The 18,913-nt window shown below is 36.0% G+C and overlaps 1 protein-coding gene and 1 pseudogene across 1 annotated transcript; one reads left to right on the top strand and one right to left on the bottom strand.

The window, feature by feature from the left end:
- The first annotated feature begins 5,817 nt into the window (after nucleotides 1–5,817).
- Nucleotides 5,818–6,798, top strand: LOC146406226 (olfactory receptor 5AL1-like). The gene has a single exon (XM_085002901.1). It carries the CDS (start codon nucleotides 5,857–5,859, stop codon nucleotides 6,796–6,798), a length of 942 nt encoding a protein of 313 aa, XP_084859027.1. The 5' UTR covers nucleotides 5,818–5,856.
- Nucleotides 6,799–13,968: 7,170 nt separating this feature from the next.
- On the bottom strand, nucleotides 13,969–15,210 carry LOC146406225 (olfactory receptor 8U3-like; annotated as a pseudogene).
- Between the last annotated feature and the right edge of the window lie 3,703 nt (nucleotides 15,211–18,913).

Raw genomic sequence — 18,913 nt, 5'->3', positions numbered from 1 at the left:
ATGGCCACTCAAGGCATCACATCTACATACATGGCAGATTCTGCTTACTTCACACCAGTCAGAATGGCTCTTAGCAGCAAGGGAGGTTGGAAAAGGGAGTCAGGTATAGGAATGAGATTCTCTGTCCTTGGAGTGGAGGCAGGAAGGAGTGCTGGGGCTTGAGTCAGGGTGAGGGTAAGATGGCCAGGTCTGCCATACTGGTGCTTCTCTACCATGCACAACCAGAGGATGCTCCAGGCTGAGCCTGAGGTGCTGCATCTCAGAAGACCTCTCTAGAGTCTCAGATGCTGCTGGTAGGCCACCTACACTTCCAGGATCATGACTGAACACTGCTGGAGAGTTCTAAATAAGAGAGTAGTTACCTAATTTTTATGGTTTCATGGAGGATACAGTGTAGGATACCAGAGGGGACACTGGAAGGCCAGTTAAGAAGCTAAAAGTCATGGTCACTTGATGGCAGGAGAGATAATGTAGTGGCAGGAAAGATAATGCTGGTGGGTGTTTAAATTTTTTAATTCAGAAAATTGTGGTAATATGTACACAGCAAATTAAAAAAAAAACTATCAGAATGCCTTTTTTTTTGTCTTTTTAAGGTCACACCAATGGCATATGGAGGCTAGGGGTTGAGTCAGAGCTGTAGCTGCCAACCTACACCACAGCCACATCAATACAGGATCCAAGCCGTTTCAACGACCTACCCCATAGTCCATAGCAACACCGGATCCTCAACCCAGTGAGCGAGGCCAGGGATTGAACCTGTGTTTTCATGGATATTAGTCAGGTTCTTACCTCTGAGCCATGTCAGGAACTTCAGAATGCCTGTTCTTAATACGTGATTTCTATATATCTGTTCATTGTATTGCAAAATTTTCCAGTTTTCCTTAGAATGAGATTTGAGATATAAAAGTAACCATAGAATTTTTGCTGATTCTATTATTTTTCCAATGAAAATGTGTTAAAATAATTCTCTGGTCCTTAAGAATACAAATTTTCCTATTTCTCAATTGATGAATTTCATAACAAACCATTATCTGAATATAAAACCAGTTACAGGACATATTTGCCCTCTCCATTGTTCCAAAATCTTCAGTTCTGGATTCTCCAGCTGCATTAACAATATCCCATGTGAAAAGCATAGATTCACAATATGAACATTTTTTTCTCCCTAATTTGTTTGTTTCTTGTGAAAAAAAGTGGCAATATAAAACTGTTCAATGAGTTCGTTTGTGGCTCAAGGGGTTAAAGACCTGGCATTGTCATTGCTGTGGCTCAAGTCACTGCTCTTGTGCTGGGTCAGTCCCTTGCCCAGGAACGTCCACACGCCAATAATTCAGCCAACAAATAAAAAAACTAATAACAAAACTGTTCCATATTTACACATTTAATGAATTGTCTTTCTTAAAGGGAACAGTACTATGGACGCACTTTACCTATGCCACTAATTTAACATGGCCTGAAATCTGGTCTGGTCTCAAAAGACTAACTCTTAAATGAACTGATTTTTTTTAAGCCTATGAGATCTCATTATGTTTTTTCCAATTATTTAAATAATAAGAATAATAATGTAATTTAAGGATGGAATCCCAGGAGAAGAATACATTATAAATAAATATATTCAAAATAATTGACACCAAAGATCATTTTGCCAGTAGCAAGGATCATATGCAGTTATATTGGGCAAACTCTGGGTAAGTTGTTCATTATTGGCTAAGGTATACCTTGTAACCCATTGCACTCATTAGGCAATGTAGCCTGGTGAAAAGAACATAGGTGTTATAATCAAAGGATAGCATTTTACTGTGTGGGATCTCTAACTAGTTTACTTATAGACCAAATAAGGGCAATGTTACCAAATTTTAAGTATTAAACAACATAGAAAAGGGTGATAAGAAATGATAGGCACTTGCATATCATCTATTTTCCTTCTATCAGCTAGCAACCTGAGTTCTAGTCCAAACTCTACTAATAAACTTGAGAGAGCAGTTAATATATGAAGATTACCATACACAGCAGACAACAAATGAGTTAAGTAGCTAGGGAGAGGGATAGATAAGATTATAGGTATGCATATAGAATTTCAAATAAATGTAGTGATAATTTTACACTTTTCAATTACCTAGAAAATGATCTTGACTTTGCAGCTCATGCACATATATTCTACATTCTGTCTCCTTTAACAATCATCTAGGAGTTCCCACTGTGGCTCAGTGGTTAAGACCCCAACATAGTGTCCATGAGGATGCGGGATCAATCCCTGGCCTTGCTCAGTAGGTTAAGGATCCAGTATTGCTGCAAGGCAAGCTGTGGTATAGGTCACAGATGCAGCTCAGATCCCACATTGCTGTGGCTGTGGTGTAGGCCAGCAACTGTAGCTCCAATTGGACTCCTAGCCCAGGAACTTCCATGTGCTGCAGGTACAGTGATAAGGAAAAGAAAAGAAAAATCATTCAGACTACTGAGCATGTTGGAATTTTTACCTGGAACAAATCCCTTCTAAATCAAAAGGATAGAAATCTGAGAATGGTCCATTACACCAGCAAGGATTATTTTTCCAATATGGTCACCATAAATAAGCATGAATGAAGTCCTTAGCCCACAGAGTGGAAGATTATCCAGCATAGATATAATGGAGATAAAAATATGATATACTTCTATGCAAAATTCATGGCCAAAGGCAATAATTTGGAAGTGACTGAGTTCGTCCTCTTGAAACTTCAAGCTTCAAGCCCTTCTTTTGGAGATCTTTTTAGTGATCTACTTATTAATGTCATAGACAATACTGGATTAATTATGTTAATTTGTGTCAGTCAGTTCTAGCTCCACACAACCATGTATTTTTTCCTTAGCCACCTAATTGGTTGATTTTTGCTACACCTCCTCTGTTACTTTTAACACACTAGTTAACTTCCTCCAAGAAGCTAAAAGAATACCCTTACCTGCTTGTGATGCTCAGTTGTGTTGGCTTATGTTTGTTCTTTGTGACATGTATATGCTCCTAGTCATGGGATGTGATAGGCATGTGCCCATTAGTAACCCTTTATTTTATTTCATTGTCATGAACGAACAATGGTCAGTATTTAAATGGTAGTTAAGGAGTTTCTGTTGTGGCTTAGCACTAAGAAACCTGACTAGTACCCATGAGGACATGGATTCAATCCCTGGCTTCTCTCAGTGGATTAAGGATCTGACATTACACAGAGCTGTGGTGTAGGTCTCAGATGGAGCTCAGATCCTGCATTTCTGTGGCTGTAGAGTAAGCTTAGAGCTATGGCTCCAATTCCACCCTTAGACTGGGAACTTCCATATGCCGAGGGTGTAGCCCTAAAAAGACACACATACACACAAATGGTGGTTCGTACATACATGTATGGTTTTCCTATTTCCAATTGAATATTGTTATAAGGACAGGAAATCATAGTAAAAAAATGATTGGTCTTTGATTTGGAAAATTGAATGGATAATGGCACAGTTCATTGACATAGAAAGTGTATATACTAGGTCTTAAATACTGTGTCCAGAGGGCAGAGATACCAAGTTCTTCTCTCTGTGTAATTCTTTTTGATGAACAACTAGAATATCTAAGCAGTAATTCATGAGAGGCATTCAGACACATAAAGCTGGAGCAGAGAAAAAAGAATCTGGAATAATAATAACATATATTTGTACATAATCAGAATATAAATGCCTTTGACATAGGATTGGATATCATCACTGAATAAGAAGGTGTAAAAATGAGGGGATGGGGGATGCTTTGGAGAGAACATGAAGAACATGTCTCCCAAAGCATAGTAATAGGGACAGAGTCTCAAATTCCCAACATGGTGCAGTGGGTTAAGAGTGACTGCAGCAGCACAGGTTGCTGTGGAGGTGTGGGTTCAATCCCCTGCCAGGCACAGTGGGTTAAAGTTTCCATCATTGCCACAGCTGCAATCTAGATTCAATCCCTGGCCAGTGGACTTCCACATGCTGAAGGTTCGGCCATTAGAAAAAAATGCAACAGAGGTCATTTCTCCAAGGTTGAGAATCAAAATGGACAATACTAAATTTAGAGACTACTTTATTTGTGAAACCGAAGTTGTATTCAATAGAGTTTGGTGCTACAAACTGCCAAATAAAAAGAAGTTTTAATGGAATTAGGAGTTGGGAAGTTGATAGTAAATTTGGTGAGAGGATTTCTTGGTTTAATGGAAAAGAAATGTGGACTATACTTGGTTAAGTTATATATATGATTGAGAAATTGGGGGCAGATATCTATCCTAAGATATGGGGTTGAAAAGTGGGGATGGGAGGTAAAAGATGAAGGAGTAACCAAGATAATGTTTTCAAGGAAGTGTCAATCCAAATTTAAACTGGGAGGTGCTTTTTATATTTTATCTTTTACCTGTATTAACTATTTATAAGTTGCATATGATGTAACTTGAGACAATATAGTAATAAAGGAAAATCGATGGATGCAACTACATATTCTCATACTAAATTAAGTCAGAAAGAGAAAGATAAATACCATATGATACCACTTACATATGGAATCTACAATATGCCACAGAGGAACCTATATACAAAATAGAAACAGATCGTAGACACAGAGAACAAACATGTGGTTGTCAAGGGGAAGTGGGGAGGGCGTGGGATAGACTAATAAGAGTTTGGTATTGGGAGATGCAAACTATTACATTTAGAATGGATAAGCAATGAGGTCCTATTGTGTAGCACAGGAAATATGTCCAGTCTCTTGGGATAGACTATGATAGGAAATAATATAAGAAAATGAATATGGGAGTGCATATATATATATATATTTATATATATGTATATATGTATATAGGTGTGTGTGTGTGTGTATATATATATATATATATATATATATATATATGGTCATTTTACTGTACAGCAGAAATTGGCACAACATTGTAAATCAACTGTGTTTTAATTTAAAAAAAAAAGTTAACTTATTCTCCAATCTGCTTAAGGAAGAAGGGGGATGATTTCAATATTGCTAGCTTTCAAGCATTGAGAAACTAACTTGGGTTTGTGGAAATGCTCTGTTAAATTTAATTCTTCTAAATGCTGCCCAAATGGTATTTTCTTGGGACCCTTTAGAAACTTGAAGATAGGGGCTAAAATGGCCTTTCATAATTACTTAAAATTATTTTACATCTGGGATATTGTTTGCTGGTGTGTATTTTGCCAAAAGACAGCCAGAAGAGTCACAATAATATTTTTGGTAATATCTATATTACTCATGGACTGAAAAAAAATAGAAAATGGAGGTAAGGAAAAAGAAGAAAAATTTAAAATTACACCAAACTGTGATGCCTGAAGAGAAATATTGTTAGTATTTCTATTTTTACTTGCATTTTTCATACTCATTTTGGTAATTTTTAATGTTCTTATGAACTGAGGAAATGATAATTCTATGAGATAAGCATAACTTACATTCTGAGATCAAACAAGATCAGACAAGATGCAACAGGTTCAGAGTGCTATAGTGGTAGATAGCCACTTACATTCTGAATGTTGTAAGAACTATAAGTTAAACAAAAATGCAATACAGAGTTTGCTATTTTATTGATTATAAAATTTTAATTGAAATATCCCCTTTCTTATTTTATAGCTCCTTAGTGGATTTCATATGTTGGAATTTTTGCCTGTGCACAATCTGTTTACAGTGAAAGCATAAGTAAATTCACATGTAATTCAGAGTGCTTATCAGGATTCTACTTTGACTGAATTTAGCATAACATCCTGGAGAGCCAGAGCTATCTTCTCACACTAAGTGGGTTACTTCTTACAGAGTCAAGATTATTCTGAGTGTGTGTTCTGGAGGAGTTTATTGTTAAATTGTATATCTATTTCATGGCAAAAGGCAATTATTCAACGATCACTGAGTTCATCCTTTTGGGTCTCACAGATAATCCAGAGCTCGAAGCCATTCTCTCTTGTGTTTTCCTACTGATGTACTTGGTTGCCGCCTTGGGAAATCTTGGTTTGATTGTGCTAATTCAAATCAGTCCTCAACTTCATACACCAATGTATTTTTTCCTCTGTCACCTGGCTTTTGTTGATTTTTATGGTACTTCTTCCATCACTCCCAACACCCTTGTAAACTCTTTACGTGAAATTAAAAGTGTGTCGTTTTATGCATGTGCCACTCAAGTGTGTTGCTTTATCACATTTTCAGTTTGGGAACTATTGATGCTGTCTGTCATGGCTTATGATCGTTATCTGGCCATCTGCCATCCATTACTCTATGTAGTTCTCATGCCTAGGAAGCTCTGCATTCAAATGGTCACAAGCTCTTATATTTATGGGTTCACTGTGGGACTCGTCCAAGCAGTGGCTACCTTCCACATGTCCTTCTGTGACTCTAATGTGATCAATCAGTTCTACTGTGATGACGTGCCCTTGATTGCTCTGGCCTGCTCTGACACGCGATTCAAAGAACTGATGGTGTTATTCATTGCAGGGTTCAATGTTTTTTGTTCTCTTATCATTGTTCTCATATCCTATGTATTCATTGTCTTTGCCATCTTAAGGATCCCTTCTTCTGTAGGAAGACAGAAAGCCTTTTCTACCTGTGCCTCTCACTTACTTTCTATTACTATATATTATGGGACTCTCAGTTTTATGTACCTGCAGCCCAAGTCAAGCCACTCACTAGGTAAAGACAAATTTGCCTCAGTATTCTATTCAATAGTGATTCCCATGCTAAACCCATTGATCTACAGCTTGAGGAATCAGGAGGTAAAAAATGCTTTGAAAAAAATTATCGAAAAAGTGCATTCTAGTCATCATTGATGATTGTGTTGTTACTAAAAAATGATGGATATAGAATTAAGAAATAGGAAATCAAAGCTTGGGGAGTAGTACAGCACCAATAAGGGTAGAAATCCATATCCTCTGGTATTCGGTTTTTCTGATCTCTCAAAAATGGGTATATGTGGTTTGACTTACATAGTAGATATTTCATAAATATTTGTTGGCCTAATCATTGCTTTTGAAAAGAAAGAGATAAGGAGTTCCTGTTATGGCAAAGAAGAAATAAATCCAACTAGTAATGAGGATGCAGTTTCCATCCCTGGCCTTGCTCAGTGGGTTGGGGATCTGCCATTGTCAGAGCTGTGGTGTAGGCCACAGAGAGAGCTTGGATCTGGTGTTGCTGTGGCTATGCTGTAGGCGGGCAACTATAGCTCTGATTTGACCCCTACCCTGGGAAATTCCATATGCTGTGGGTACAGCCCTAAACACCAAAAAAAAAAAAAAAAAAAATAGAAAAGACAGAGATAAAACTCATCCATTCTCAGAGATACTTCAACAATAGCAGTGAAGAATCAAGTACCTTAAAATTATAACTTTATCTTATTTCACTGTGACATTGATAATTTTAGACTATCTTGAGATACATGAGCTATGCAAATAGTACAAATATCAGGTAAGATTTTCTTTCATGATTGAACTGGAGGAAAAATATGAGGCTCATGGTTGAAGTGTTTGGGTTTAAAACTGCCTAAAAAATGACCTTATTCTTCACTTAACAATATCCCTATTACTATAGTTGAACATTCTTTAAAAGATAACTTTTTAGAGCAGTTTTAGGTTTATAATAAAACTGAGAAGGAGGTACCAAGATTCTCTCATACCCACTATTGACACATGTGCATAACCTCCACGTTATCTAACAAAATGGAATATTTGTTACTGTAGATCTGCATTAATGCACCATAGTTACTCAAAGTCCATAATTTACCTTAAGGTTCATGCTTTGTGTTGGGTATACTGTGGGTTTGGATAAATGTGTAATAACTTGAGAGTTCCAATTGCGGTTCAGTAAGTCATGAAACCGACCTTATCTGTGAGGATTTGGGTTCACTTCCTGGCCTTGTTCAGTAGGTTAAGAATCTGGCATTGCTGTGATCTTCAGTGTAGGCAACAGGCACAGCTTGGATCCTGCATTGCTGTGGCTGTGGTGTAGGCAGGCAGCTGCAGCTCCGATTCAACCCCTACCTGGGAACTTCCCATTGTAATATTATACAGAGTATTTTCCTTTCTCTAAAAATCCTCTCTGTTCTGTCTATTCATCTCCCAAACACCACCCTAACCGCTGGAAAACACTAATCTTTGTATTGCCTCCATTGTTTTGCTTTCCAGAATATCATAGTGTTGGTAGCTTTTTCAGATTGGCTTCTTTTAATTAGGAACATGTATTTAATCCTCCTCTTTCTTTTCACAGCTTGATAGCTCATTTCTTTTTAGCTCTGAATAATGTTTCATTGCCTGATGTACCATAGTTTGTTCATTCATCAACCAAAGGACATTTTCATTGCTTCCAAGCATTAATGATTATTAATAAAGTTGCTATAAATATTCATGTTGTATTTTTTGTGTGAATATAAGTTTTCTACTTCCTCACAAGTCAATAGATTATTTAATTTCAGATATATGGTCAGATCTTTGTTGAAATCTAAATCATCACTTGGTAGTTTTGTAAAGACCAATAGCAAAAATTAATTCACTCATTTAATGCACACCAGGACCTCTTGTTAAAATTCAAAATTTAATAAAGCCCATACAAAATTATATGAGGTAAATAAAAATAGTTAAATATTTTCTGAGTTATTTTCCCATGTGTTAAAATCGTCTATGTCGTTAGTTATCAATACTTTATTACACTTAATTTCAGTATAATTATCTGAAATTTTAATTGATTGTTCCTTGCCTGTTTAGAAAACTGGATCCCAAAAGGTTAACTATAACATAATTGTTCATGCTTGTGAGACATCACTACATTGTTTTGTTCAGTAATTGCTTAAAATGACATAGTACAAGGGAATAGTCTAAAGGGGCCAAGAAATAATACAGAACATACTTACCACACTTAAGTGATGTTAAATATTTTTGGCATTCACAGAGTTGGCCTCATGATACTCCTTTTGGATTTTGCCATGGGTCACATAAAGTCAGCAGATAGTGGGGAAAAATCAGTGCAATTGAGGTAGTAAAAAAGGGTAAGGAGTGACATACAACCTGTATTTATTTGTTCCATTATTCCTCTAGTATATTTGGGACTTCTACTAATTGAATTGTTAAGTCCTACTACATATGGAGAGGGAGTGAAAAATAACTTTGTTCACCAAGAATTTGAAATTTAGAGTAAGTTACAAATTAACTTGTGAACAAATTACTGGCTATAACACACCCCTAGGAGAAAACAAAATGTTACCTGAGATCTGTGGATAGTAGCCATCTAGAGGTATAAAGATAAAGGGAGTATTCTGCTTCAACTATGTACAAAAATCCATGTTCACATTTAAGAACTGACAGTACAAGTAATGGCTGGAGCATGGAGATTACCTGAAACATGTCACAAGAGGTGAGACTAGTGTGCAAAGAAAGAAGGTGCTTTGTTTTTAGTTTTGTTTTTCTTCTTCTTCTTCTTTTTTTTTTTGGTTGTTGTTTTTTAATCAAAAGTTGAATTAGCTACATCAAGAAGTTTGGACTCCAGCCTATGGTCAATGGAAAATAGCAAGCAAGCTAAGATTTGCATGATAGAAAGTACACTAAATTGCTATGTGCACAGAAAAGGTGGTATGACTGGTGGATAAGATAAATATTAGAAGACAGTAATCCAGAAAGTTGTGATAGAGACTTAAATTAGAAATAGCTTTGGGGGAAAAAAAGATTAAATTGTTGGTAGTATTCAAGAAATAACTATGTATTAGTGGGAGGTAGAGGGATATATGAAATGTGTTCTTAGTTTTTTACCTGGATAATTGGTTGGACAATGACGTCATTCAATGAGTTAGAAAATACATGCTCCAAGGCATATGATTAGGATATGATGGGTTTTGAATTCTATTTTGAATATGTTAAACAGGTATCTTGGGAATATCTAAATGAAGATATCTGGGAATCTCTTCAATATATACCTAGAGTTCAGAGGAAAAGTCTGGCCTAGAAATTTAGACTTGTGCATCACCATCATGAAAATGACAATTGTCCCCATAGCATCAGATGTGAATGCCCCCAAAAGAGTGTGCAAAAATTACAGGAGTTGGCTAAGGAAAGAGCTGCAAAAAATAGTTTATTTAAAGCATAAACACAGGAGGCAGAGCTACCAGGGGAAGTAAAAGTGGATGGGAAAATATGGGAAAACCCCACGATTCTGGTGACTTGGAATCAAAAAACAAACAAACAAAAGCAATGGTTTTCATAATGAAGCTAATGTCGGAGGTGTCTGGTACCACGGATATGTCATAAAAGATGTTTTCATTCCCTTTGGAAAGAAGGAGATAGCTAGCTGGTGAATTTGGAATGAATAATTGTATTATTATGAGTAATTACACTGAAGATGAATTTCAGAATACTATAATATATATATATATGATATATAAATACTAAAGACAAAGTGAATGACCTTCCAAGATATTTAGGACTGAAGAGATGCAGAGAAGAATGGGGGTTAATGGATAAAATTAAAGGAAGAGAAGTCAGAGGTCACTAGCGATGTTTTTGCATATATCTTGTTTTTATATTGAGGGGAAATATTGAATAAATTAGTAGAGGAAGAATATGGGATACAAAAGAGTTTGGGAATCAAATTATAAATGTATACATTAGAAAAAGAACACCACCAAAAAAAAAAAAAGAAAAAGAAAAAACTTTAAAGAAAAGAAAAAGAACACCACCACCCACCTCACCACCCCCCTCAAAAATGAAAAGAATAGATGTGGCGGAAGTAGTTTTGTGTGAATGATGACAAGAAGTTGAGAAACAGTTCCATTTCATTACTTACGTCTCCCTCTGATGTTGCAATTGTTAACAGCTATTGATAGCAAGGGGTGTGGTGTAGGGGAGTAGAGAGGAACTCAAGAGTTTGAAATAGCTATATACACACTGGGAAGACAAAAACACCTACTTAGGAAAAAGCTAGTCAAGTAAGACACTACTTGATTTTGAACGTGATAAGTTTGTGATAATTCACTTTTGCCTAAATATTTTATTCTTGGCATTTGAGTGATGATTGCAAAGAGAAAACATTTCAAAATAACCAGGTTTTGTTATATATGGAAGGAAATAGGGTGAGGAAGTTTTGGAAGTTGTAAAGAGTAGCTGCAACAGCAAATGGAGAGTTTAAATTGTATAGCGTAAAAATTGAATCAAGGAAGTTACCAATAGATAGAGGATATTTAGTAGGGTTAAAGGAATTGTGATATGAGTGGATACATAAATAGTTGTGTCATGACTGAAGTGAAAGGAAAGGATAGAAAGTGTGGTTATAAGATAATGTTTTACTTTGGATATTTAGCTTTTGACCGGTTGCTATACAAAACAATTTACAAAATGGAGCCATGGAAGTGGGAAGTTCAAGTGGCTGTGGGGGGTCACTGAAACTGAGATCAAGGATCTGAGAAGCCATATTATTAAACATGTGGTGTGCATGGGTACTGATGACAACTTTGTGGGCGAGAAACAGAATGATTTTAACACCACAGTCTTCAATGACCTGGATGTATATGTGAGAACAGTGAATATGGGTATAAGCCTCAAAGCATGAGAGGAATGCACTCAAATGTAAGAGGTAGAAATAAATAAGGAACAATGAGTTTCCAGCATGAACAATTCTTTATTTCACCTGCCGGAGTTTCCAATGGAACAGCCAGTGGAGCAGTACGCTGGAGAGAAGTAGGTTTTCAAGGGAGAGCCAGGTTTCAGTTTAAGGAAAAGACACTAAAATGACTGAAGATAATGGGCCAGTTTGTTAATGTCAGAGCAAAAGCTCACAGGCTCCAATACATCAGAGAAATATTAGTACTAGAAAGAGTAAGAGCCAGGAAAGACAATGATAGCTTGCAAGTCAATGAGGCAATGGCAGAACACTGCATAATATTGCAGAAAGAATAACATCCTACGGTCATCAGTGTGATGGGATTATACACGGATTCCTTGAGCTTAAACTTAAATCAAAATATTATTAATACTACTAAGAGCTTAAACTGATTTACTTACTGCTTAATGTAAGAAAGGCACATTTCTAAACACTTGACGTGATAGACTGATAGATTGCCTTTCCAAAATTGTCTTGATGTCTAGTTAATGCGGTAATTCTTGCTTCTCTGAAAAGAGTTCATTTTCTATAAACTGCGAATTGAGGTTAAGGAATCAAGGACTAGTGAGGTATTTTGCTTCCCACCTACACTACCCATGAAACTGAGGGTTTAAGCAACCACCCTCAGTTTCATCTGAAAATGGAGATGATAGTTATTTCACCAAATCTCTAGGGTTGATGGAAGGATGATCCAAAATTAAATAGTGAAAAGAAAAATCTAATGTCTATCTCTTCTGCTCAAATGAAGATCATGAAAAACCTCACCGTTTTAATTAGCCAGAAATCTGTTTGTATTTCTACCAACTTATCCTAATTTTTTCTCTTCTCCTCTTTTGTGTTTGGGTGTTTGAAAATACATCGTAATGTGTTTTCTGAATCTCTTAGTGTATTTTAATCATATTATACATATTTTGAAAAAGACTATCCATATTCCCAAAGATTTTTCCCTTTAATGTACAAGTAATACATAACAATTGAAAAATAATTAGGAATCATAGTAAGAGAAAAAAAATAAAAATTATCCTAAATATTTGATATGGATATTATTATTATATTTTTGTATTATATATTCTATATAATATTTTGTATATAATTATATTCTATATTTAATATTATATATTATTTTGTATATTATTATAAATTTGTATAAAGTATTCAAATAACAAACATTGTTACATGTGCTCAAATAACTCAATATTTTTATCTTATTAAAAATAAGTAATTTTTTTAAATTTCATGTCATGATCCTATAAGAGTGACTGAACAAATGACATAACTTTAAGTTATTTCTATTTGAACAAATATGCAAATATATTGAAATTTTCATTTAAAAACACAATTTTTTTTTATTTCTTCTTCTTTTTTTTTTTTTTTTTTTTTTTTTTTTTTGGTTTTTAGGGCGGCACCCACAGCGTATGGAGGTTCTCAGGCTAGGTGTCAAATTGGAGTTACAGCTGCTGGCCTATGCCACAGCTCATGGCAATACTGGATCTTTAACCCATTGAGTGAGGCTAGGGATCAAACCTGCATCCTCATGGATACTAGTTGGGTTCATTACCACTGAGCCACAACAGAAATTCCTAGATTGTTCATTTTCCTGGCTTGATAGCTTAGACAATTTATAAATAATTGAGGCTGAGAAGTGAAACCTCACACATATCTTAGATTTGTTTTATTGGAGTAAGCAGTGACACTTGATTAAGTGGCTCACAGTAGTAGAAACCTAACCAGGCTTTGTTCTTCTTAGCTAAAGACAAATTTTGAGAGATCAATGAATTAATGTTTAATTACATATAACAAATATTTATGTAACAAACACTCACATAGTGTCACAGGATATCACAGGATATTCTTCTCACAAATATCACAGGATATTCTTCTAAGTGTTCCATAAATACACCTGTTTTGGTCTTCAAAACCAACCAATAAGTTGGGTCCTATTATCTTCCAGAAGTGGAAAGAGAATCACACTGAGTTCAGGTTAATTGCCCAAGGTGAATTTTGTGTTAATTGCACAGCTAACAAAGGAAGAGGATAGAATGGAATTCAGGAAGCCTGGGCTCCTGAGTCCTCAGGTCCAATAAAAACATGCTTCTTCTTTTGCTTGAGATACATGTATGTGTATTTGACAGGATATTTGTGCTTGAATTTGAACCTAATTCCAGCAATATCTAAAGGTTAAAGTGGCCTGTCCAGGACTCTTTGAATCAAACTGATTTTCCAGAATTGGCCTGTGTCCCTGTAGAAGTATCAAGGTCTGTAGAAGTAACAGTCATGTTTTCAGTTGCTTGCTAAAAAATTACAAGAAATGTCAGAAAAGAAAGCTTGATTTTTTTTAATATTTTATGCAGAATTTATTATTACTATTTTTTTCATTTTAGTATCTTTAAAATTTCACAGCCTTTTTCTGAGGCTTTCTTGGAGGCATCTTTCACCTCTCTGTTCCTTAAACTGTAGATCAGGGGGTTCAACATGGGGATCACCACTGTGTAAAACACAGATGCCATCTTGTCTGTGTCCAGGGAGTGGTTTGATTTAGGCTGTAGATTCATAAAGATGAGGGTGCCATAGAAAATAGAAACAGCCACCTTGTGGGAACCACAGGTAGAAATGGCCTTGTGGGAGTTCCTGTCGTGGTGCAGCAGCTGGCAAATCTGACTAGGAACTATGAGGTTGCAGGTTCGATCCCTGATCTTGCTCAGTGGGTTGAGGATCCATCGTTGCTGTGAACTATGGTGTGGGTTGCAGATGAGGCTCAGATCCCATGTTGCTGTGGCTCTGGTGTAGGCCGGTGGCTACAGCTCTGATTCGACCCCTAGCCTGGGAACCTCCATGTGCCATGGGAGCAGCCCAAGAAAATGGCAAAAAGACAAAAAAAAAAAAAAAAAAGAATGGCATTGCATCGCCCTGGGTAGAGTAGATCCTTAGGATGGTGGCAATGATGAAGATGTAGGAGGTGAGGACAATGGAAGAGGAGCAGATCACGTCAAAACCAGCAAAAGAAAAAATCAAGAGTTCCTTCATGTGTGTGTCTGAGCATGACAGAGCCAAGAGAGGGAGGTCATAGAAGTAGAAATAGTTAATAACATTGGGGCACAGTAAGTTAGACAAAAGGTGATAATGGAATAGGTATGGAATAGGGCAACCAGAAAGCTGTACATATATGGAACTGCTACTAGTTGAATACAGATTCTTTTGGACATCCATGTGGAATAACGCAGGGGACTGCAAATGGCTACATAGCGATCATAGGCCATGGAAGCTAAAAGGAAACACTCCATGATCATGAAGATGAGAAAACAGCCCAGTTGGGTTGCACAAGCATGGAAAAGAATTGTGTTGTGTTCCACAACAAAGTTCACCATCATCTTTGGTGTGATAGTGGAAGAGTAGCAAAGGTCAACAAAGGCCAAGTGACTGAGGAAATAGTACATAGGTGTGTGAAGTCGAGTGTCACTTCTGATTAAGGTAATAAATCCAAGGTTGCCCAACACTGTGACCAGATAAATGACCATAAATACCACAAATCATGGGGCCTAAAGCTCTGGCCGGTCTGTAATTCCCTTGAGAATGAATCCAGCGATGTAAGTACTATTGCCAGCCATGTATTCTGATGGATTTTTGCAAATTCTGCTGTATGTTGAAGAATAAACATGATGCTTTTCATGCCCCTGCCAGTGTTGGGGGAATATACTTACTGGTATCTTCTAGTCTTGAATCATGTCATCCTGTGGGCAAAAAGTATGTCTTACTCTCCAATGACATGTCATTCTTGCTCCAGGGAAAGGAGTCCTTCAAACTCAGAGTACTCTTCGTAAGTATTAATTTGCTTCGTGATTTTAGAAAATATAGGGAGATGCTGGTTAAAAGATAAATATTATCTGAAAGAAAGCACTTGAGACAACTAACCATAACATTTCAGTGTTTTTGGAGCCACTAAATCTGACAGCACAAAGTACATAAATCATAAATGAAACTATGCTTATAGTCTGACTGTTTTTCAATTTTGTGCATGTTCCCACAGCTTTAAAAATACCAAAATGATCTAGCGTGACTTACTCACTTTCCTACTTTCCCTCCCTTACTTATATAAAATAAATATTTGATGCTATAGATGTTAAAAGAAAATTAATAAGAACTAGAAGAAAACATACAATTTTATTCTCATAAAGCATTAAATCGACAGAAGGTCCCCATGTGGCTCAGTGGGTTAAGAACCCAACATAGTCTCCATGAGGATGCGGGCTCCCTGGCCTCAGTCAGTGGGTTAAGAATTCAGTGTTGCCATACACTGCAGCATAGGTCACAGATGCACTCAATTCCAATATTGCTCTGGCTTTGGTGTAGGCCAGCAGCTGCAGCTCCAATTCAACCCCTATCCTGGGAACTTCAATATGCCTCAGGTGTGGCCATAAGGGAAAAAAAAAGAAAGAGTTAAAGAGACATAATTATTTTCTGACTCAAAATTTACAAGTTCATTTCTCAAACTGTTAACATTAGGTAGTTTATTAGATAACTTATTCTAAATTACATGTAGATAAAAATCTTTCATCATAAATATGTGTCAATATATATCAACATCTTAAAATATATAGGTAGGTTGAGGCATGCTTCAGAATAATTGTGATTATTTGTAGTTCTGCCAGCTCTGAAAAAGGGGAATAATCTCATTCAGGCCTATGTTATCCTACTTAATTTTATTTTGGCTCCTTGCTTAATTTTCCATAAAGTAGAACCATAAACTATCAACAAAGAAAGGAGACTTGAGAGATTATCATATCTAATTCCTTCATATTTCAAATTTTATTTAGAACTATTATTATTATTGATCTGCTGCATTCGAAGACTGCAGTTGTGTTGTGTTCCACAACAAAGTTCACCATCATCTTTGGTGTGATAGTGGAAGAGTAGCAAAGGTCAACAAAGGCCAAGTGACTGAGGAAATAGTACATAGGTGTGTGAAGTCGAGTGTCACTTCTGATTAAGGTAATAAATCCAAGGTTGCCCAACACTGTGAGCATAATCTACTTAGGGTAGATAATCTACTTAGGGCAACACATATGTTAATTTATCATCTACTTAGGGCAACACATATGTTAATTTATGATAGTCTCTTGCTAAGGTTATGACTGAAGTTCTATTACATCACCTCTAATTATCAATAGAAAAAAACCCAGGCTTAGGTCTACTATCCTGCAGAATAGATTGTATAGTATGAGTGTGACCTGGTTTGTTTGCCTGAAAAGCCCATATTCCTAACCATCAAGCCATGCTGCCCAATGTGCAGCAATGCTGGCAGATACATTCATTTACTATAGGGTGAAGGAAAATGCATAAATATTAACAAAATGTGAAAGCCTTGGAAAAAGCTTACAAAACTTTAAAGATATTAAAATTAAGAAAATAATAAAGAATTTATTGTTATTATTTTCAGGTGTAGATCAAAGAGAATTAGCCATATCTCTTTTTCAGATTCTTTTTCCATCTAGGTTATTATAGAGTATTGAGCAGAGTTCCCTGTGCTATACAATAGGTCATTGTTAGTTATCTATTCTGTATATAGTAGTATGTATATGTCAGTCCCAAACTCCTGATTTATCCCTTCTCCCCATGTTTCCCCCTTGGCAGCTATAAGTTTGGCTTTGAAATCTGTGAATCTGATTCTGTTCTGTGAATAAATTCATTTGTATCTTTTTTTTTTGTTTTATTTCACAAGTGATATCATGTGATACTTGCCTCTCTCTGCCTGACTTCACTTGGTAGGAGAATCTCTAGGTCCACCCATGTTGCTGCAAATGGGATCAATATTGTCAAGATGACTATACAACCCAAGGCAATCTGCAGAGTCAATGTGATCCCTATAAAATTACAAATGACATTTTCCAGAGAACTAGAATATATATATTTTTAATTTGTATGGAAACACAAAAATACCTGAATAGCCAATGCAAACTTGAGAAAGAAGAACACAGCTGGTTCCCTGAATTCACGTGATACTACAAAGCTATAGTCATCAAAGCAGAATGTTGCTGGCACAAAAACAGACATTCAGATCAATGGAACAGGATAGAAAGCCTAGAAATAATCTACACAACTACAGTCAACAAATCTATGACAAAGGAAGCAAGAATATAAAATAGAGAAAAAACTGTCCCTTCAATAAGTGGTGCTGGGAAAACTAGACAGCAGCATGAACAAGGATGAAATTAAAATATTCTCTAACATCAAATACAAAAGTAAACTCAAAATGGATTAAGGACTTAAATGTAAGGCATTAGTATTTTTAAACTCCTCAGTTGGTTCCAAAGTATAGCCATGTTTGAGAATCACTAGTCTAAAGAACAAATTCAGTAGTTAGAATGGCCAGTGGATCTTACCCATACTTCAAACTTATTTTTTCTTTTTTGGTTTTGTTTGTCTAACCTATGGCTGAATTGGTTTGGCATAACTCTGTCATGCTGGTCAAATTCAAATTGAAGTATGCCTATTTATTTTCATATGAAGAGATTCACCAAGGGTTTGGAGGACAAGATCAGTTTTACTAAGATTAATTTTCAGTTCCTCCATTTCCATATCTGTTTCTTTATGAAAATTATTTGCCTGAGAAAGCACCTGTATTTTTAGTCTTTTTTTGTGTTCCTTTTCAAAATCCACCCTACTCCTGTTTTACAAATGAAAATATTTCTAACTCACCTGAAATCTTACATAATTTCTTGCTCCAAAATAGAAAAATACTTAGAATTCTAAAAAAATGAGGCATTGGGTTAATTCCATTCAGGAAGACCCTCCCATCTCATTAATAAAACAGATTTCAAACAAAAATGAGTGTTTAATGATGATCATCTAAATGAAAATATGCAGGCTATTTTAATCATTATATACTAAGAATAATTATAATTATAATCAAAATGCAAACAGAAATATTTTACTGCTATAGTATATAGTAACTTATAGTTACAAGAATAAACCTGTTTGTGTGTGTGTTTGAATTTTAGAGAAGTAAAGTAAGAAGTAAGGTAAAATAATCAAAGAAACAATGTCAGTTGTAAAAGTATGTTACTTTCACATAGAAATGATTTACACAAAAAGTGTTTAATCATAGGAAAGGGAAACATATGGTTGTTAGGGAGTTTCTGCTGCATCCTGGTGGGTTAATAAGCTGACAACAGCAGCTCAGTCACTGCAGAGGCACAAGTTTGATCCCCAGCCTGGTGCAATGTTGCTGCAGCTAAGGTATAGAGCACATCCGTGGCTTGGATTCAGTCCCTAGCTCAGGAAATCCCAAATGCCACAAATGTGGCCATTAAA

The sequence above is a fragment of the Sus scrofa genome, chromosome 1 (genome assembly GCF_054392235.1).
Source record: "Sus scrofa isolate SSC_HxYL_T2T_F1_AM1 chromosome 1, Sscrofa_HxYL_maternal_Yorkshire_Landrace_v2.0, whole genome shotgun sequence".
NCBI classification, from domain to species: Eukaryota; Metazoa; Chordata; class Mammalia; order Artiodactyla; family Suidae; genus Sus; species Sus scrofa.
Note: the sequence above shows the minus strand (reverse complement) of the source record. Positions and strands in the feature narration are given on the sequence as shown.

Coding starts and splice junctions, on each gene's coding strand:
- LOC146406226 (XM_085002901.1), top strand. CDS start 5,857: ATGGCAAAAGGCAATTATTCAACGATCACTGAGTTCATCCTTTTGGGT.